The 22513-nt window shown below is 34.1% G+C and overlaps 2 protein-coding genes across 4 annotated transcripts; one reads left to right on the plus strand and one right to left on the minus strand.

Annotated features, from left to right (window-relative positions):
• The first annotated feature begins 9947 nt into the window (after nt 1–9947).
• Nucleotides 9948–11505, plus strand: LOC143572192 (uncharacterized). The gene has a single exon (XM_077057411.1). The coding sequence runs from the start codon at nt 9951–9953 to the stop codon at nt 11448–11450; it is 1500 nt and encodes a 499-aa protein (XP_076913526.1). The 5' UTR covers nt 9948–9950; the 3' UTR covers nt 11451–11505.
• Nucleotides 11506–13208: 1703 nt separating this feature from the next.
• On the minus strand, nt 13209–22257 carry LOC143572193 (uncharacterized). Of its 3 annotated transcripts, none has more exons than XM_077057413.1 (11): nt 22169–22257; nt 21122–21263; nt 19715–19896; nt 18157–18597; nt 17248–17346; nt 16781–17165; nt 15814–16013; nt 15632–15708; nt 15126–15227; nt 14268–14454; nt 13209–13412 (listed from the first exon to the last, which is right to left on the minus strand). In XM_077057413.1, the coding sequence occupies exons 2-11, from the start codon at nt 21252–21254 to the stop codon at nt 13320–13322; spliced, it is 1899 nt and encodes a 632-aa protein (XP_076913528.1). In that variant the 5' UTR covers nt 21255–21263; nt 22169–22257; the 3' UTR covers nt 13209–13319. The 3 variants fall into 3 exon arrangements, with proteins under 3 accessions (XP_076913528.1, XP_076913527.1, XP_076913529.1); XM_077057412.1 differs by having other exon boundaries at nt 21122–21267; nt 22169–22244; XM_077057414.1 differs by lacking the exon at nt 13209–13412 and having other exon boundaries at nt 14338–14443; nt 21122–21267; nt 22169–22244.
• Between the last annotated feature and the right edge of the window lie 256 nt (nt 22258–22513).

Below are 22513 nucleotides of genomic sequence, written 5' to 3' on the forward strand. Positions count from 1 at the left end.
GAACAGATAAAGTCTTGTTACCCGGGTTAACCTAATGACAAAAGGTGATTCATACGTTTGTGATTACGAGTAGCTAGGTAGCCAAAGCCTACCATATCCTATTCCAGGGAGAACCCACCGTCCAAAGGCCCACTATGGTGAAAATCGGTTAGAATCGGATTTGAACTTAAGACATTGCAACTTGCAGCCCAAAACTTAACTTTCTCTTCAATGTCAGATAGATGAGCTAGAGTTATTGTTAATTAATAAACAATTTGTAAAGTAAATGTTAGTATGTTAATATAGTTGGCATGGCTGCCCCGTTCAGAAAGAGAGAAATTTATCACATTCACAGTACCACTAGTTTTTTACGATTTTGACGTGTGACACGAGTAAAAAGTTTCACGTTTTTACTTTGTGGATCAATAACTTCCATCTCCATATGTTTTTCAGTTGTGTTGGATTCCAAATGAATACCGGGGATAATAAAAAATTAGGCATATGTTATTCCCACACCACATAGATTTACTGTGCATATATATGACTCATATAGGGGCTATACGAGTCATATATGCTCAGAATTATATCAGTTTGTGCTGAAGTGTGTCAGGTGTTGTTTTCTTGTATCATATATCCCCTATACAAGTCGTATAGGGTTATATGACTTATATATCAATTAGCACCTATTTGGCTCGTATAGGCTACTTTTTTTTCTTTGAATTGCTTTTAAAATACAAAATATTGGAAATAACAGTAGAGTTGGTTATAAAATAAAAAACACATAATTTAAACATACATATTTAGAACTTTATGAGTTAGCTATATGAGTTAGTGTTTAAAATATCGATATGCGTTTCGTTCTGGTTGACACCTTTACGGGTCGTATAGCCTCTGTACGACTCATATAGACAAGAAAATAAATACATATTACTGGCCAAAATACAAACTGACATGATGAACTTTTCTCGCAAAATCTCTGTCTATACGGGTCGTATAGCCCATAGACGACTCGTATAGGTCAGATGTGGTATGCGAGCCTATAAGAGCCAAGGAAGGCTATACGACCCGTATAGATTGAAAAATCGTCATCATGTTCCCTCCTTACATTATGTGAGGGTTATACGGCTCGTATAGCCCTATACGAGCCATATAAAGTTGTTAATACACCATGGGGATAGTGTTTGAATATAACGACCCACAAATTATCATTTGGAATAAAGTTTCTCCCTATATTTTTCTCGTATTTTGATTTATTTCATAGTATAACATAAAATAGATTGTTGGTGCTCCTGATGGACACTAAGGTTTCTCTAACATTGGCGTTGACAAGTGCTTAGCAAATAGAGAGTATTGAAATCGGAGGTTTAGGATCTAACGATTATTAGTTACTGTAAATTGGAAGGAAAAAAAAACTTCAATTTTAATCCTGTTTTTAACTCTCTTAATCAATGAGCCCCAGATGGTTCGAGTATTCTCAAGGATTCGAAATGAATTTATTGAGTAAAGGGCAACCTGCTACTTCTAATGTTCAACTTACATATGTGCCTCCGTTTTCATTGTTTGCTGATTGCTTGTTAAGAGTTCTATAAAATATAGAAAATTATTTTATTATTATACAGATTGAAATCTCAATGATTGTGAAACCAATTTGAAGATGGAACAAAGAACAAAAGATGAGCGTGTAATAATAAATAATGAGAAAAATCATAGATATGAGAAAGTATTTTGGTGATAAACAGGATATATATATATATATATATATGTATATATATAAAAGAAGAAATTAATACATCATCATAGCTTTAGCATCCAACCTCTATGTATGAACAATCCACGGGGTATTACAATAAGGTTTCATCAACATTATGTACACACACCCTCCATTTAGGAGGCTACCATCTATATATACACAAGACCCAAAACCCTAAAGTACAAATACAAATAACTAAAGTAAATAATTGAAACAAAACAACATATGGAAATAATTAGTAGTAGTTTGATCCATCAGTTGTAGTGCGTCTTCAATCTTGATATCAGTGGCATATTATAATAAACAACTTATATCCCCCCCCCCCCCTCAATACACACACACACCCACCTTTTTTTTCTTCATATTTCTATGACAATTACAAACAATTTTTATCTTAGCAAAACTTTTCGGTTTTAATAAAACTTAAAGCACAGCATTTCTAGTTCTATAAAAGTGGAAAATGATTTTATATCTTCAATAGACAAAAGTATGAGCCACACTTATTATTTCTACTAGAAGAGTGCCCGCGCGATGCAGCGGGAAACACATACTTTGATAATCATGTAATAAATTTATAGGTGTTCATTCTTCCGTAAATTATGAAACCGTTCATCAATTTGGTTTCACGATTGAAACCGAAGCTGATCGTACATATTGAAATGTTAATTATTTACATATTTAATATTAGATATGTTTTATAATATATATTAGATATCGTTAAAATATAGTTAAACAAAGTTTTATTTGATATGAGTAAACTGTTTTTGTTATGAATTCGTCTTCTATTTGTTGCAATAAGATTTATCATTTATATGACCAAAGTTATCTTTGCATATAATGATTCTCTTAAATAACATATTAATTGGTGTTTAGTTTGAAGTGAATGTATAGGCAGATTAATAATTCTTATTCTAAACTCAATTTATTATCCAAGCACAAACTCTATCGGAACCTAGTCGTTGGTAATGTTCGGCTTAGTTGGGTTATAATTTTAAACAGTTCAGTTTTGGTTTTCGACGACAAAAAAAAAAAAAAACCCTGTAAAGTTGGCTCATGGTTTAATATAAAGCCATCAAAACCGAACCACAACACATCTGCATAAAATGTTTTTCTTTACTTCGAAAACTATAACAATATCATACTCAAATTAAAGATAATAAATGCTCGTTTTTATGTTGCCATTTATTTTAAAAAATATTAACGTTTATGATCGTTTAAAAATCGTGGGAGTAATTGGGTTAAAAGTGAAAATAAAAGAATATATAAGTAAAAGATTAGGACTAATGATATAAATTTAAGGGATTAAAATTGTAAATGTTTTGAATAAATTTCAATTGGACGTGGGATTCTATATAACAATGACATTTTTGCCCCTATTATATGTTGTATCTAATAGATTAAATTTTATGAACTACTTAAACCCATTAGTAGTATATTATATATAGTATAGATAATTGATTATCGTTATATTAATTGATAATAGTACGTGTCCATAAAACCTTGGAATCTAGTCATTAGTATCGTTATGTCACATTCACATACTACACTAAAATCATGTAATTGGTCCCTAGTTGAGCTTATCTTTTAGCTGATTCTCTATATTTTAATTACGTATTCTCCTTGTTATTTTGCACTATTCATTTTCTTTAACGAGTTGTTTTTTTTTTGTTAAATTTGACCTTTCAAACGAAAATCTAAACTGGTTTAGCTTCAATTTTATTTAGTTTAACTTTGGAGTGATTAAAAGTCTTTATCAAATACCAACGGGCAACGAATAGGCTCATGGTTAGCTATACCTTTTGGGGAAGCGGATTCTAAAATTGAGACTTTTTTTGTAAAATAGTATTTTTTTTTTTTTTATTAAGATCCTAACGCGTGTGAATATGATGACACACATTTTTATATGATTCCTAAAGTGCATCAAAACACAAAATTCAAGAGATTGAGAGCATGGAGATTGTGATCGGAGAGGAAGACTAGAGTCCGAATTAAACATAGTCTGAATTTGTTCTAAAAGTTGGCAAACCGCATTAACACTTTTATTATGTACTTGGATTGGACAATGCTCATATCTTCTTGCAAAATCTTAAAAGCATTTCATTTTATGGATATTAAAACAAACTAAATATCATAAAGAATTGTGTTTATAAATAAACTTGTCAATCCTCTTTTTAAGGCGTAGGAAGAGGATGCTACGTAAATGTTAATTTGTCTTGAGATTGAAAACATATGCAATTATTATGATTTTGTATCCCAACGATGGCACTCACATGGACACGTACTAGTAATAAATCTACTTCACAAGATCCAAATATATATCCTGTATAAAATTATAATATTTTAATATAATGAAGTAAATCACAAATTTCTTCAAGTGATACATGGAAAGGCTGATAATTCATTTTTTTTTATTTTAAACTTGTGTCAAAGTGTTGAAGATGGTTGATGTTTTGATCAACTTAAAAAACACTATTTGATCGATAATTAAGCATCTAAGTTCTTAATAAGCATATATATTTTAAATACATATAAACAAAATATTTGAAAGTTCTCGGGTCGCTCCCCACTAACTCTCAAACCACCATATTGTTAATTTGTAAACGGAGGCCTATCATACGTTTGACCCGAATTCACAAGTATGAGTCTCACCAAACCCAGATAGCCTTAAACGGGTTAAAACATCTCATTAAATTAAAAATTACAACACCAAAGATTTGATATGCAAATCCTATAAAATAGGGTTTGAATATGTGTGTGTATACTAAAACTTAATATCCGATTAAAAAAATGATATTATTTGTAATTACGAAACAATTTTATAGTAAAAAAATAACCAGGTCATGGGTCTCACCAAACCAAATAACTTTAAACGGGTTATAGCATCTCATTTATTTATGTAACTCTTTCATGATCATCAAATTCTAATTTAATTTCTCAGTATGAATTTAGTTATATTAGTTATTTTTTTTAAAACGTTTCACAAATAATATCCAAATTATAACAAATGAACATAAACAAACATATATAAAAATTAGGTAGATAATTTATTTAATATATCATTAAAAATGAACATAACTTAACATAAATCGATCAAAATAGGTTCAAATATATTATTAACTTCCTTATAATAAATAAAATTAAAATCCAAAAAAATATATTCACAATATTATAGACGAAAAATGTAAAACAATCTCCGTACTATGTGAGATAAAAACTAGTATGTGTATTATTCACAATATTACATATTATTATTTTTAAGTATAGAGTCTAAGCTAGTTATAGCGACATGTCTTAATTAATTATAAGAGTTCATCTAAAACTGCATGTACCTAAATGAACGAACATGGTACCGCCTTAAAACACATTGCATATACAAACGTCAATTCCAGAATGTTTTGTACAATTCGCATGTTAAATGTCTGTTTTATAGCAACAAATCCCTAAAGCTTGTTAGTGGGTGGGTTCAAATGATAAATGGTGCACTACAATTATAGTAACGTCACAATACTGGTATACAATGATGAACTACTATTAGATTATGTATGTGTAGTGGGGTAAAATGTAAAATGAAAACAATGTTACCATGTAAGTGACGTGTTTAGAGGTGATTTCACCTTTCACCTAGATATGTTATGGTAATGTAAATGTGGTAGGATGAGTAAAAAAAAGTAAAACAATAAAATTAATGAGATAGAGCTAATAAACTGGTTTGTATAACAATTATAAATTTAAAAAAATGAAACATCTCCTCTCAACACAAATAGCCACAATGCCACACCACTAAACACCCCCCCCCCCCCCCCCGGGTATTCCCTAGCCCCTTCACGTGGCGTAGCTGCCAAACATGGTAGAGCTTAGCACCCTGTCTCATGAGCCACAACTCATAGCCTTTCAAAGACCAAGAAACAATAGAGTTTTGATATGTAGACATGGATGTGGCTTAGGTATTCCTCTATTATCTTTTTTAAATATAAAAGAGGCATTCCAAAGCCTATGTATTGGTTTGATTTGGAGTTTCATCCCACAGTATTTTCATTTGAGAAAGAGGTTTTGGTGTATAAATATAAGGACACATGCTCGAACATCGATGATCGTGTACTCATAAATTCAAGGTAATTTTTGTCAGAAACTTCTCTTTGACAGTACCGCTTTCCCTTATCATCAAAGTTGTTTAACAAGTGTTAACCTCTCCCTTAACTTATTGACATTGTTGAAGTACATCAACTCAGAGCCTTGATACAATATAAAGTATCCACCCTCGTTCAATTCGACATCAAAACTTAAGAAGTCGGAACTATCCAAACACCACCAAGTTTGATATTTCCAATTCCGCCAAGAAACATACAAAGTCCCCTTTGGACACCTGAGTATGGACCAAAATAAGAAATGGTCATGCTTGGCATATAGAAAAGGGTCGGCTAAATTGGACAAAGTACAAGAAAAACCCAGACAATATCGGTCCCATCTAAACTCATCTCAACACCCGACAAGACTTCTAAAATCAAATTCAATGCCAGTCAACTAAGTACTAAATGTCCTATCAACAACCGAATATTTCCACGTTAAACGGATCACGAATGCCACAACCGCTACATGATGACCTACGAATAATTTTGTCCACAAATAAAACAACAAACCTACAAGCAATGTTGTAAAAGTCGTTATGCGGTCGACTGGGGAGTTGCGAGTACCCGGGAGTAGTCGGGGATTACTCGGAAAATACCTAAGGAGTACTCGGCCGAGGCGGGGAGTACTCGATCTAGGCGGGGAGTAATCGGGGAGTACTCGGCCGCCTACTCGGGAGTTTTACAACATTGCCTACAAGTAATATTCTATATTCTGATCAAACTAGTCGGTGGCAAGACGGCAGCCAATTAGGATACAAGAGCATTGGTAGCGGGTAGCCAAAACCACTAAACTATATAAACTCCTCAATTGCAAAGGCATTGAATACCCACTCGACCACCCGACTTTCTGTTTATGTACTTTTACTCTTGCATTTTCTCACTAAAGAGATTCTCTCACGCAAGAGTTCAATCACATAAAACATAAAGAATCTCCTATTTCTTCTTGTGATGATACTAGTCATACTACAACTATTAATACCCAATGTTAACTACACGATAAATATATATTCAATTACAATGAAAGCATCTTCAAGAAGTGGACAAAAATAAAGTTGTTGGTTTATTTTTCAGCCATATTGTATAGATTTCACAGAGCAAGAAGGTCAACTGTTTGGAACTTGGAACAGGTCTTGTAAACTTAACGAAATGCTTAACTTTCTATGTATTTGTCACTTAGGGTATGTCTAGTTGAAGGTAATAGAATGAAGGAGGAATAGAATAAGAGAAGGAATGGAATGAAAAAAGAAATAAAATGGATCATTATCATTTCTTTGTCTTGTTTGGTTAACTTATGGGAATGAAATGAATTATTACTTTATTTTGTTTGTTATCCAAAAAAATTGTATGAATGAAATAAAAATAATAAAAACCCTCGCATCTCAAAATAATTTTTTCACAAAAAAAAATGCAGTGACGACGGCGGTGGTGTTAGCTTTGGCGACGAAAATGGTGGTGGCAATGGCGACGGTGGTGGTGGGGGTGGCGGTGTCAAGCGGTGGTAGCATTGGTAGTGATGGAGATGGTAGGGTGGCGGTGATGGTCAGGTGGCGTTGTGACAATGTTTGCGGTGGTTACAGCGACGATGGTGGTGACGGGGGTGGCGGTGGTTACGTTGGTGGTGGTGGCGGAGGAGGTGGTGGTGGCGACGGTGGTGGTCAGGTGTTGATGATGGCGACGATAGTGGTGGTTGTTGTTGTTGTTAGGTGGTGGTGGTGATGTTGAGAAAGTAGGGTAAATAAGGAATGAATGAAAAAAAAAGGGGGGGGGGGGGGATGAGAAGGAATGGTTTTGATGGAACGGGATTCCATGTGTAATGAATAATTCCATTTTATTGAGCAACCAAACACCACTTTTTTCATTCCCACGTAATGAATCATTCCATTCCCACTATCATTACTCCATACCATACGCCTTAATTTTTGAAATATGCATTTTGTTTGTATTTATTAAGAGAACATCATTATTATCTTAAAGAAATACAATAATATGATTAAAGAAAACTCTTAAACCGCTAGCCTTAGGTGAGGGTTTTTACCGGATTGATAGACGAGTGTATGCTCTTAAACCGCTAAACAAATGAAGTTTCTGCTAAACCATTACGATAACCTGAGCCAATTCGACTTATTTTGTTGTCATTTTTCAAAAGAGTTACGCTAGACGTACATCTCTTCGTTACTTGTCATACTCCATCCCCTAATCTTTCAAGTCAATTAACAACTTTATTTAACATTTTACTTCTATCTAACATTTTTTATTATTATTTTATGGTCTTCCTTTGAAATATTTAATCAAAACCTATGAAGTTTGTTTTTTTTTTCCTCGTTTCTCTCTTTTTCTAAGTTTATTGTCCTTAATTATAACAATAATATTTATTAATATCACAATCGATGTATTATTATATTTATAAAGCTACGTGTGTGTGACTGATACTAATATTAACACTATTAAAAATAAAAAAAAATGTTAATAATTTAATAATAACTTAATAGTTTTTAATTTGATATATTTAGTAGAGACTGTTAAGTGAAAATATGTTGAAGAGACTAATATGTATATAAACTATGTTAAAAAAAATAATACGTATTTGATTTGATAAGTTAGTTGGAGTTGGGGGGGAGGGGGGGGCATTCGATAAGGCTATTCACTATGGAAGGGCTTAAAGCCTTCCCATGCATTTCACATAATAAATATTCTCATAATTTCTTGTTGTCGTCTTCCCATGCATTTTAACTTTATACTACGTTCTTATTCTGGAACTCTCGTTTTTTATATTTTATTTTTTAAACAAAGAGGATTAAAGGATAGTTTCATTTGGGACTAACGCCAAAATTTAACGAGATTATCTTTTCAGGCCAAAACGAAAGAGAACGATCTTGATGAAAAATATAATAATAAATTAAGGGAGCGTTTAAAACTTATTTAAAAAGTCCAGCACACTATTAAGTATTAACACCTTGAGTACACTATAATCTATCTTTTCTTTTAAGACGAATATTTACAAACCTATACGTGTCACTAAAGAAACAATTAAAGCCGTATATCAACAAACAAACTCATCCATATTACTTTTAAATATTTAGACACATATTATTTTCTAAAAAAAATATTCATTTCAAATAATTGAGAACAATCACTCGGTGCATAGCTCATAATCCATTGATTACAACCCTTAACTAATTTTGATGGGGCACCCAATAACTTGAATTTAAAAACGATAAGTTTTTGAGCTTAAGTTTTTTACATAACAAAAAAATAAAGGGCTTCAGGTTAGGCGAATGGGTTATTCTATCTCTAGTGGGTTTTCTTCTAAGAGCATTCTCATCCCATCTCTTATTCCTAAACAAAAAATTACACTATAACTCACTATATTTTCCTTCTCTATTTCAATTAAATAACACTTTTTATACCTTTTATCATTACCTTATTTTTTTCTTCACTCATAACCACTTTCAAAATATATTAAAAAAATTTAGGGGGTGAACAGTAACTTTTCAAATGTACAGAAAAATCACTACTTTTTTAAAATATATAAACTCTTCACTCACAACACCCTAATCACTTTCTAAATTATAAAAACACCTCTCACATAAAATGAGGGATTGGATGAAAATGCTCTGAGACTCTCCGATACTCTGGAAACGAAGATGATCGGGTCATTAAAATAATAATAAAATAACTCCGTGCATAATGAAATAATAATAATAATAATAATAATAATAATAGAAATCTGCGTTGACACCGTTTGTTATGGTCCCACTCATCATTTCCATTTCCATCTCTCCAAAACCCTCTTTCTTCTTCATCATCTCCATCCGTCCGTTAAACCCATCATCAAATTCATTCTCATTCCTCTGTAATGAAGAACACCCGCCCATGAATCAAATGATCCAATTCCATCCTTATCTCATCTCTAATCACATAAATCTATCCATCCTCACCGGAGCTAACCACACCTCCGCCAGATTCTGCTCCCGATAATCATAATCATAATCATATTCAATTTCACCCCATTTTATTCAATTTTATATTTTTTTTGATTTAACCGGGTTTTTCATAATACCCATCTGCTCAAACCCTAATATCATATTTTTTTAATGGAACTGGTCACCGGAAAACCGGGTTTCTTCCGAAACGTCGTCGTTCGCTTCTTACTATTCTCCCTTCTCATCATCGCCGTCCGATTCGCTTACGTCATCACCATCCGCGGCGAATCTTGCCGCTCCGGCGACGACTTCTGTTTCTTCTCCGGCGAATCCTCAAACAATCAAAACCTCGTCACCGCCGCCGCCGGCCACGTGGGCTCCGTTTCCATTTCCTCCGCCGTTAAACTCAACCCCACCGCCGCCGTAGCCTCGCCGGAGTTTCAAAAACGCGTGATGTTTTACATCACCGTGTTTCAAGATCTCATCGTTGATGGGTTTCTGTCAACCAATTCGAAATCACTCGCCGTAGGAACGCCGGCCGGTGAAGACATCTACGCTTTAAAAGAAATCGGAGTTCAAGATTCCGCCAGAATATTCCAAAAACCGGCGAAACCCAGTTTTCCGTTCAAAAACAACACCTTTGATTTCATATTTTCCGGCGCGTTGGACAAATCGACCAAACCGGCGTCGTTTGTGTCCGAAATTTGTCGGACGATAAAACCCGAAGGGTTCGTAGTCATTCACACTTCTTCGGTAGATACGTATAGCTTCAATTCTTTTATTCGTTTATTCAATTGTTGCGATTTTGTAAAATCCCGTAAATTCGACGGTTTTACCCCTGATATGTCACCCGTTCACGAAATCGTGTTAAAGAAACGATTCGATATGAAAATAAAGGAAAAAAGTTCGGTGAGTTTGATGGACCAGTGTTCGGTCCCGGGGTATAAACAAGCTTTGTTAAAGAAAGCCGAGCCGTTGATTGAGACCGAGCCGTTAAAACCGTGGATCACATTGAAACGAAATATTGAGAACGTTAAGTATTTACCTTCGATGGCGGATATTAGTTTTAAGCGTCGGTATGTTTATATCGATGTTGGGGCCCGCAGCTACGGGTCGAGCATTGTGAGCTGGTTTAAGAAACAATACCCAAAGCAAAATAAGACGTTTGATATATACGCGATAGAAGCCGACACGCACTTTCACGAGCAGTACAAGTTGAAAAAAGGGGTCACATTGTTGCCATACGCGGCGTGGGTGAAAAACGAGAGTTTAGTGTTTGAGATTAACAAAACCCCCGGCGATGAAAACGTGGAAACGGGTCACGGTATGGGCCGGATCCAGCCCGTGAGGCCCGGTGGCGGGATTGTGGGGTCCACTGATGTGATACAAGGGTTTGACTTTGCTGACTGGTTGAAGAACACGGTAAGCGAGGAAGATTTTGTTGTGATGAAGATGGATGTTGAAGGGACTGAGTTTGATTTGATTCCTCGGTTAATTGAGACGGGTGCGATTTGTTTGATCGATGAAGTGTTTCTTGAATGCCATTATAATCGGTGGCAAAAGTGTTGTCCTGGTGTGAGGAGTCCGAAATATGAGAAGAGTTACGGGGAGTGTTTAGATTTGTTTACATCGTTGAGACGGCGCGGTGTTCTTGTTCATCAATGGTGGTGATGCGGTAACTGGTACACAAACACAAAAATGTTGTAGTTTTAATCTTGTTTTTATATGATTTTTCAACAAGTTAAAGTTTTATTATGGGAATGGAAGGTAAATTTGTTTCCACATTGGTTAGAAAATTATATACATGGATAAATTGGTTCATTAGTTACATATTGATTACTTATGTTTTATAAACTTAGATAGGATGTTTTATATACATTCCTGCTTGTAGTTGTGATTTTGGACTAAGGTATGATACTCATTTTATGATGAGGGTACAATAGTCATTTAACGCTTTCTTTAACCATGAGAGTTTATTATCGAAAAATTTACAGAACTCGTCAATACCGAATTGGTTAAATCTCAGAATGTGCTTTCTATAGCACCACCCCTTAAATATTTTAAATTGTGATAATCCTTTCATGAGAACCAAATGACATAGGAGTATCATAGTCATGCACTAAAAACCTAATAATTGATAACTAGGGTGTTATCAATTTGCAAATTTGGGTTGCCAATATTGCTTCTCTTTTTTTAGTCTTAATCTAGAATGTGATTTTTGTTTTTTTCCCTAGCTTTGATACTTGGAGTGGGGTCCCACATTGGCAGTATGGGGAATTTTATATGTCTTATCATTTGATAATTTGAAAAATAGGTCCCACATTTCATGTGGTACGTATGCAAGGGGTTGGGTGTATATTGGCACAGGGATGGTTGTAAAGTATGGCCATGTGATGCGTTATATGTGTTTATTGACTTTGTGACAACTCATTATTTATTGCAACGTGCATTTTGTAGTTGGGACATGGTTCAGTAGAGGCGGAAAAAAATGAATCTGGAACTGGACCTGAATAAAAATCCAGAATCGGGATTTTTTATACCCGGGTTTCTAGTACTCGAATCCGTATTTAACCATACCCGTAGGAATTAGGATACGGATAGGATATCCATTTCAATACCAAAATCTGTACTCGAACCATACCCTATTTATACCCGATAATACCCGAAAACCAGAACCAGTTTCATACCCGGAACCGGGTTTTTCAAATACCCAATCTATATCCGGAAAATACCTAAAAAATACCCGTAAAATACTCTTAAAAAGTGCAGCCTCTTAAAAAATCCAATCTATATCCGAAAAATTGATGGAAAAAAAAGCCCGCAATACCCAAAAATAGTGGTTTCTTTTCAATACCCAAAAATAGATTATTCAAATACCCAGTTTTAGAATATACTCGGTTCTATACCCAACCCGAACCCAATGCATGGGGTATGATTTTTAGAGACACCACCCGGACCCGAACCCAATCCGGATATTGCCAATACCCGATTTTCTAATACCCTGTCATACCCGAACCCGGTTCCATAACTGGGTATTTAGAAAACCTGATTTATGGAACGGGTATAGAAAACCCGATTTGTGCACCTCTGCATGGTTGTGTTATTAGTTATGGGAATTGTGTTTTGTGGGCACATTTGAAGGAAGTTGATACTAGTGTTAACCATGACTTTTAATTCAAATCATTCCAACAGGAAAGATAGAATTTTTACATATTTTTCATTCCTAACTCTTTGAAATTACATATTTCTCTTAAATACAAGTTTTTAATGCAAAATGTACAATGCTCTTTAAGCATGGTTTGAGGAAATATGTAATTTCAAAGTGTAGAAAGGGGAAATATGTAAATGCCCCGAATGATAATATAGTTGCATCAAATCAAAAAAAATTTTTGGTTGCAAAATTACCAATAGCAAACATGAGCACAAATCCAAACTCATACACACCAAAATTTAATGTGGAGATCCACAAGTACAAGACATTATATCAATATATTTTCTTGTCTTAATATTCCAAGCTAAAACCACCCGCCATATGCAACTTCAAAAACCAGCAACCGCCGAGAAAAAGGATCTTCGGCCACAAGCATTTGTGTCAAGACTTTCCCAGCCTTCTCCTTCCTTGTAGCACTCAACCTGTGGCATTGCTATGAGTTACACCCGCATAATCTATACTAGCAGTTTGACCAATGGATTTATTTATGACAATCGCTATGAGTTACACCGGTCTAACTTTCACTTTCAATGTCAAAAAAGAATCCTATAAATTTCCACTCGATTTTGTTTCACACAGATGCTGCGTTTCCCCATTTCGCTCATCAGTCATAATCATCCATGATTATGCGAGTGAGATTGCCTTTCACAACAAAAGAGGGTCTTTTTTAAACCATCAAAACTGAAAAGTGCCCAAACCAGAGAAAGTCAAGCCAGTTTGAAATATGTATCGTCAGGTTCACGGTTTGGTGGTTTATGGTTTGAGACTTGAAACCAGCCATTTAAAATTTACTGTTTAACTCTTTTTTTTTCATTTTAGTAAATATAATTAATTGTACTACCTTTTTATTCATGAACAATCCTTATTTTTAAATTTTAAAACAAAATTTATGCTTTTGAAAAAAATAATTTGTTTTGTCTAAAACCGCTAAACTACCAAAACCAAACCGTCAAACCATGAATTTGTCTTTTTTCAAAACCGTATTTCACGGTTTGGTCCGTAACTTTCGTCAAAACCAACCGAACCGACAGTGAACATCCTTAAACAAAAGTGAAACTGTGAAAGTTAAAAATGCCATAAGTTAATTGTCAATATAGATTATTAACAGCTAACGTGTCAAAGTTTGGATTTAAGATTATTAAATCCAATTTGCCTAAGATTATTATGTTTACCAATTTAAAAAAAATTAATAGAGATTAACTATTTACCAAAAGAACTTTTAAACAAAAAATAGAAAACATAATGTTTGCAGCTCAACCCAACACGTTAGAACTTACAGTGTGATTAATTTCACCACCGGATTTTAGCCCGCCAATTACGTAAATGGATTCTTTAACAACTGCTGCAGCTGCAAATCCCCGGGAACACTTCATGGGCTCTCCAATCATCCACGACCCACGTCTAGGATCGTATATTTCTACGCTTGGAACCATTTCATTTCCATTAAAACCACCTATAACATACCTGTAAATAAAAATATATCAACAAGTTGTACACAAATCCGTATAGCAAATTGAGGTGGTAATTTTGGCCCGTTTACTTCAGAACGGGTTAGTTTTGGATTATATTTTTATCAGCAACCAGCAAAAAAATAGCTAACAAGGAAACCCGTCACGAGTTTTAACAATTTTTCGTTAAAAATGGGAAAATAAAGCATCAGATGTTTATCCAAATATTCAGAATATTATGAAATTTCATTTTTCGTTAAAAATGGGAAAATAAAACATCAGATGTTTATCCAAATATTCAGAATATTATGGTTAAAATAACGGGTTAGTTTGGATTATATTTTTATCCAAATATTATAAAAAATTAGTTTCGTGTTGGCCCTCTGGCCGTATAAAATAATGACCCGTTTAAACCAGAACATGCGCAAACTCACTGTTTAAACAATGAAGGACCTACTCAACCAAAATATTACCCATACAAAAAATGACCTATTTTAAGCAGAAAGTGGGCAACCCCCTCTTTAAGTCAACCCAAAATGTCCCGTTTCAGTAAAAAAAAATGACTTGTACGAAAATAGCCCATTTTACCAGAGTGTGAGCAACTCCTTGTTATTTTAACCAAAATTCACCCATGTTAACCCCCTCAAAACAAAACTAAACAAAACAAAATAGATATGAGTCTCTTACAATTTTTCATTAAGAATGACCAAACAAGGGCAGCCCCTCACTGTATTCATGCTCTCAATTCTTGTCCACGAATGTTCTCGTGGATCATATCTCTCAGCAGACCTAACAAATAATAACGATAATAATAATAAAATAAGAATGATAATAATAACAACACTATTGATGATAACAATAATAATAATAACTCTGTAAATCCGTAAGATTTAGGCAAAAGAAGAAATCATCTTGAGAGTATTTGATGAACGATAAAGGTGGCAACTTTGACCCGTTTACTATCAAATGATCAATTTGGGTCAAATAGGTAAAAATAAAAATAAATAGCCAAAATGTAAATAGGTCAAACGAGTTGAAATTCACCCAATGTGCCATTTCTAATCCATTAACAATATACACTTTTTGTAGTAATAATAAATACAGGAAAGAGAAGTTACCCTTTCTTACAAAAGTATTTGTAAAAAGTTGGACAAAAAAACTTTTAAAAAAATTAAAAGAGCGGATAAACATACTTCAAATAGTTTTTTCCATCATAACCACCAACAGCATAAATCGCCCCGTTAAGTTCCGCTGCAGCCAGAGAAAAACGCTGGAAGAAAGTCCACCATTTTGGTCAACATATTGCAGTAAATTAAAAATAACAATACATTTCTTAAAATTCATGTACATAAATATTACATATATGTATATTTACTTTTTCAAGCATCGATCGTGATGGAACCCAAGCTCCAATATCAAGATCTAACATCTCAACCGCCGAATAAAATTCGGTATCTTTGCCACCGCCAATCGCATAAATCTTGTCATCCAACGTAGCACCAGCTAGACTTCCCTTTTTTGCATTTAGAGCAGGCCTACTAGTCCACTCGTTCACAACCGGATTGTATGATTCAACTTTAAACGAATAACAAATTAAAGCAAAAACAAATGTTAGTATTATACATGCACACACATACTACTAAAAGAATTAATTACTTGGGTGGTCCCTAGGATATACCCATATTGCAAGTTTAGTCATTAAGTTAGAAAAATTCACGTATAGTCCCAACTATTTTGAAAATGTAACACGGATGGTTGTTCGTTTTCCGGTTAAGTGTATGTGAAATGACTAAAATACCCTTATTGCTAAAATAAAAAACAAAACATAAAAAAACATGCATATATATCTAGAACTATTCAAAAAGTGTAACACAATGGTCCCTGGAATGGATAGACGTCAGTTTTCCGGTTATGTGCATGTGTTGACTAAAATACCCAAACGCTAAAAATAAAAACAAAACAGAAACACACAAACACACACACACAGACACACACATATATATAACACCGAAATCGGAATTAATTTTCCAGTTAAGTGCATGTGAAATGACTAAAATACCCTTGGGCATTAATTTTCCAGTTAAGTGCATGTGAAATGACTAAAATACCCTTAAAACAAAGCAAAAAATATGCAACTTTTTTGAAAGTGTAACACAGATGGTCATTGGAACAGAAAAGCGTCAGTTTTTCCAGTTAAATGCATGTGAAATTACCAAAATACCCTTAATACTAAAATAAAAACAAAACAAGCAAACACAAACAGATATATATGTGCGTGCGTGCGTGTGTGTGTGTGAAATGACCAAAATAACCTTACTGCAAAAATAAAAACACATAATTACCTGTGTCAAACCATTCACCACCAGTGCTACCACCAAACACATAAAGTTCACCGTTTAATACTGAAACAGGAGTGTAACATTGAGCAACATTCATCGGTTTAAGTGATTTAATATTATTGTTTGAAGGTGAATACGCATCGAGGGACGAGAACCATGATGTGCCATCGTATCCACCAACTAGATATATCAAGTCATCACAACTGTCCAAATTTATAAAATGGGAATCATCTGAAGGGCACTCGTTTGATAATTTATCCAAACCAACATCAGGTGAATCATCTGAATTGATATTATGTGGACCATGATTTGCCTCAGAGGGGCCCGCTTTACTTTCTAACATCATACAGCGGTCTTTTAGATGCCAATTCTCGTTTTGTGCATCAGTCTGATATTTTAAACATGAAAAAATATTAAGAAAATAATTTAGTTGATAAAAAGGAAATCATTATGTGATCTATTAAGAATACCAGATGCTGGTTCAAGAAAATGATATTCTGTTCCAAACATTCAATTCTGTTAGCTTGCTCGGCTGTAAACGCCATCAGATATTCCACCTTCTGGGCCAACTAATAATATCCACAGAGTGATGTTTAGAAAAATTACATGTTACTTATAGATAATGAGAAGAATAAATAACAGAAAGGGTTAATGTGGCGATTTTCTTTTATTTCTCTCTAACGGGTCAGAAGCTGCCCAAAATGTACTTGTAATTTATAAAAGCTCCTAAATCGTCGTATTAAGAACAATTAGATTGTTATTAATCACTAAAATAGTATTCTTTTTGTGATCATATTCACACACTAATTATTGTAGAAAAATCTTGAATTCGGAAGCGTTGTCCAAAAAGCTTACAGCTCGCTCAAAATAGGTCGGTTTGTAAAAGAGCCAAGCTGAGCCCGAGCCAAGGTAATGCCTCGTCTAATTTAAATCTCATATTTTAATATATAAAAAATATCACCCAATTTTAATATATATATAAATTATAGTTTTTGTAATTTATTAATTATGCATTACGTGCATGCAAAAAATATTATTTTTCTTTTTACATAATCAATAGGTGTAAAAACATAAAATTAACTTTTTTTTAAATAAGTGAGCTGGCTCGTTTGCCCGCTTAAATTAAATCCCATAATGTACTACACACACACACACCCACACACCTACACACACTGACACACATATATAAATTAGACAAACAAGTTGGGTCGAGCTGTTTACGAGCCAATCACAGGCTCAACATTACAGCTCGTTAAGCCGAGCCCAACTCGGCTCGACTCGATGACGAGTGTTAAGTCAACCCAAGCAGTAGCCATTTTGGCCCGTCGCATAACCCACCCAACCCACCACCTCTAAATAAACCACTTGCAGATAAAGACCTGAGCTATAACAGAATCTTCCATTGAAGAAGTATTGGCTCTGACAGTCGTATCATCTTCACTGGCTGCAGCAAACGGGCCTCCAGTAAACGGGTCAAAGAATTTGCGGTTTAGCGCGGGTCCTTTAAGCTTCATGTTCACATTTCCCATTTCATCTTCTTTCCGTATTGTATCCGAATGCAGTACATTCTTGCCACTGAAACCCGCACTCGCTTTTTTCTCTTTAGGCCCACTTTCCACTCTTTTAGGTACAAATTGGAAATTAGTTGTGAAAAGTGAAGCAACAACAGGTTGAGATGAAAACAAAGATAATAATCTGTTTGTTTGAGCGTGATCTAACTCAAACCAGAAATGGGTTCGATTATAATAATTGTCCATAATTGCAGGTTTAAACTGATCCTCGGTTAGTGGTTGGCGTGGTGACCGTACGCGTACTTGAACCTATATAATAATAAGTTTTAGTGTTTGAATAATTTTGAGTATGATTATCTTGGTCGAATGCCAGCTATCAGTTTCTTAATAATAGTATTTCAAGAAATGATTATTTAAAAAAAATACATAATTACCTATTTCATTTACCAACAATTTTTTATTCTTAATAATTATCTTCCGAGAAAAGAAAAGGCAATACTTTATCAAGTTGCATACAAATAATATGTTGAGATCAGCGAGAACCGAAAAAGTGTAAAATCCTCATCATCATCATCACCGTACTCAGTAAATCCCACCAATAGCAAAGCTATGGTAGGGTCTGAGGAGGGTAAGATGTAGACAGCCTTGCCTCTACCCTGTAGGAATAGAGAGGCTGCTTCCAGTGAGACCCCCGGCTCGATAGTAGTTTTGCATCAAGCCTTGAACTAAGGCACATAACACTCAACCATCGGGACACTGGCCGATTGGTGCATGTACCCTTGTCTTTCGACTATCAACGCCACCACATGATGCCTGATTAACCTTCCGCCACTTTTAACCTTATTTTCACGAGATTAGTAAAATAACGCCAAAATTAGTGCAATTTCACTTTTGCCCGTCCAAGGGTTCACACATATATACCTTATATGCGCGGACCACAAGCAGGGCGCATAAAAGTGTAAAACTAAAATATAAATGTTTATGTATCTCTCTACATTCTTTCTTTGATTTATCTCCTCTCTCCTGAATTTAAAAAGAAAAAAGAATGTGCACATACGCAGATAAGTGTGCATACACGCATTTAAATAAAATACTATCAAATTTATATTTTTTTAAAATAAATACTCTCCTAAACACATATATAACCAGCTTTATGTTGAGAACTGCATAAAGCACTTGTACGTGGTGCATAATGATTTAAAGAGACAGTGTCTTTTGTATAACACTTAAGCAAAAGGAACAAATGCATTATGCGGTTCTCGCAGTTCTCTAACAAATTTCTTGGCTCGGATTTGAGCACTCCCCTCTGTGGTGTGTGTGCGTGTGTGTGTTGAGAACTGCGAGAACCATGCACTGATTATTGCAACTTTAAAAGACATTCAAAAATCAAAATCTCGAATGAAAAGCGAAACAAGCATCAAGATACCTGAGCAGCAAAAGGTGTTTTTTGTTTGCCTTCACTAGTCCATGCGTATGGGTCTATATCTTTTTTGCCACGGCTTGCGGCTTCAAAAACACCGTGCAGTTTTTTATCCGTGTAGTTGAATAGAAACAATGGCAGACCGGGACCAACTTTTTCAACATATTCAAGGTGCTCCTTTGGTAAACCTAATACAATTTCAAGCAATACTTAAAAGTTCAAAATTACCATTTCCTTGAGAGAGAAGGGGGTGGGGTTAATGGGCCACAATGGTTCAAATGGGTCATTTTGAATACAAGTCAAATTGACCTAAAACAAAATATCAAGAGTTTTTATTCGTTATAATTAGGGCTGCTAAACAGGTTGTGTTCGTGGTTGAATTGACGTAAAACAACTTTATCTAAAAGTTTTAATTCGTTATAAATAGGGCTGCTAAACGGGTTGTTTTCGTGGTTGACAAGTCGACCACATACCTAATCGTGTCACCCATATGAACCCCAACACGACATGTGTATTCGCGGAGTGACACGAACGCGGCCCATTAAAATTCTAAATTTACATTCTTGTTTTAAGGCAATTATGTTCAAAATATGCCATATTATTTTTTAAAAGAAATAAATTTTGGCATAAGAAATACACTAACAGCTTAAGTTATTATGTGAAAACATTTTAAGAAATTAATGAAATAACAAACGCGTTGACTAGCGAGCCCGTCAGATTGACATGAACACAACCCTTTTAGCAATACGTGTTTGCGGGCTCGACCCAAAACTGATACTTTGGCATAAGAAACACACTAATAGCTTACATTATTATACAGGAAACATTTTAAATAACTAAAGAAATAAACTAAAGGGTTAAACGGGCCAACCCACGAACCTGCCGGGTTGACGCGAACACGACCCTTTTAACTAAAGAGTTAAACGAGCTTTTTAGTCTAGAATATTATTATTTGTTCTAGAAATTTCAGAGCATAAAGTCTGACTTAATCTAAAATGTGTAGAGCTCACTTCAATTAGTTTGGGACTACAGAAGTTATGTTGGCTGTTGATGCTATTAAACTTTAGCTTTCGGTATTGGATAATTTTGGGGTTTTGAACTTTTGATATTGGATAAATTTTGGCATTGGAACTATGTGATTCAAGTTTTGGAATACATAAATATATCTTTTATTTATTTTTCATTGTGCGCTTTTTTTTCTCGGGCCCTCGCTTTTTTTGCGCCTTGCACCTACGCCCCAGGCAAGGCCTATGCGCCTTGAGTGCGCCTAGCGCATTTGATAACTATGCCCGAAACTAATTATTACTAAATTAAATTGTTTCATTAACAAAAAAATTAAATAAAATACTCTAGGAGGCATACAAAATAAATTATTACTAAAATAATAATTACAGGTCAAATTACAGGACTAACCAAAGAGTTGCTTAGAAAGGCATTCGTTGATTGTGAGATTTGTCACACCAAAAATTACACTACCAAGTTGAGTTTTCCCTAAATTTCGATTTGTTGACCAAGCGTAAATTGACTCTTTCTTTTTTGCCCCCATCTTCGATCTCTGGCTTCAAAAATATCAAGCAAAAAGATTTAGAATAAAAGCATTATAATATAATATTAAGTTGTTAAGAGAGTTTAAACTGTAAACATGAGTATAAAATGCTGATTTGACTTTTGAGAGTCAAACAAGCTTTTGTGCACATATAAAATTGGCATAGTTTATTAAGTCTTTTTAGCATGTTGTAACCACTTTAATCCGTGTAAGAAGCACTGCAATCTCTATTACAAAATAGACAGATACTCAAAACATAAAACAAAAAATGCATTATTTTCAAATCTGAGAAGAGCAAGTTAGACACTAAAAACAAAAAAGTGTATATTCCTTCACTTATTATTCAGCAATATCCACACCAATAGTGAACACATAACAAGCACATGATATAACGAGAACATACACTAAATATAAACGCGATTAGACGCCAATAAATTAGGGTTTAGGGTCAAAATGGTACCGGTCAAAATCAGTCAAAACTGGTCAAAATCTTTGAAGTACATGAAAAATTATAGTTAATTGAAAAAACTATATATATAAAAAATTTAGTGTGTGTGTGTGTGTGTATAAATTATAATAATACCTATTAATACATGGTCTTAATACAAGATCAATCAATATATCAATATAATATAATGCAACAAATCAAAACCCAGATCAACCTGAACCAATTTATTAATTTGAGCATCAATTGAAGGTTAAAATGAAACCCTAATGCTGGTTTCTTGAAAAACCAAAATCTTGCTGATCACAACATAAACTCATAGCAATAATAACAAACTCAACAGTAAATAAAAACCCTTCAAATTAAAACCCTAAAACCCCCAAAAATCAATATTTTAAAGTGATTAAAACCATGTAAACCCCAAAAATCAAAACCCATTTGTTATAATCATGTGGGAAAGAGAAAGAACCTATGCAATTGAATCGCCGTGAAAGGTGAACGTGTGATTAAGTAAGATTATATGATCGGCATTGTGATGTTAAGTACGCAAGCGTATCATGCAAGCCATCAGGAAATGAGGACTATTATTATTTATTATTAACTATATTTTATCCCCCGTGTTACGGGGTGTTTTACATGATTCGTTTTTAATATTTACATATGTATATTTGGATTTTAATTTTTATTTATTATAAGAAAGTTAATAATTAATATACTTGAGTTTTGATGATAAAATGGTTTCACAAATAAATGATATGTTATAATCCGGTTTAATAGCTATTTGGGTTTGGTTATATTCATTACCCGTTTATTT

The sequence above is a fragment of the Bidens hawaiensis genome, unplaced genomic scaffold, assembly GCF_021521415.1.
Source record: "Bidens hawaiensis isolate Kalapana, Puna unplaced genomic scaffold, B.hawaiensis_p1.1 tig00025765_1, whole genome shotgun sequence".
Classification (NCBI taxonomy): domain Eukaryota; kingdom Viridiplantae; phylum Streptophyta; class Magnoliopsida; order Asterales; family Asteraceae; genus Bidens; species Bidens hawaiensis.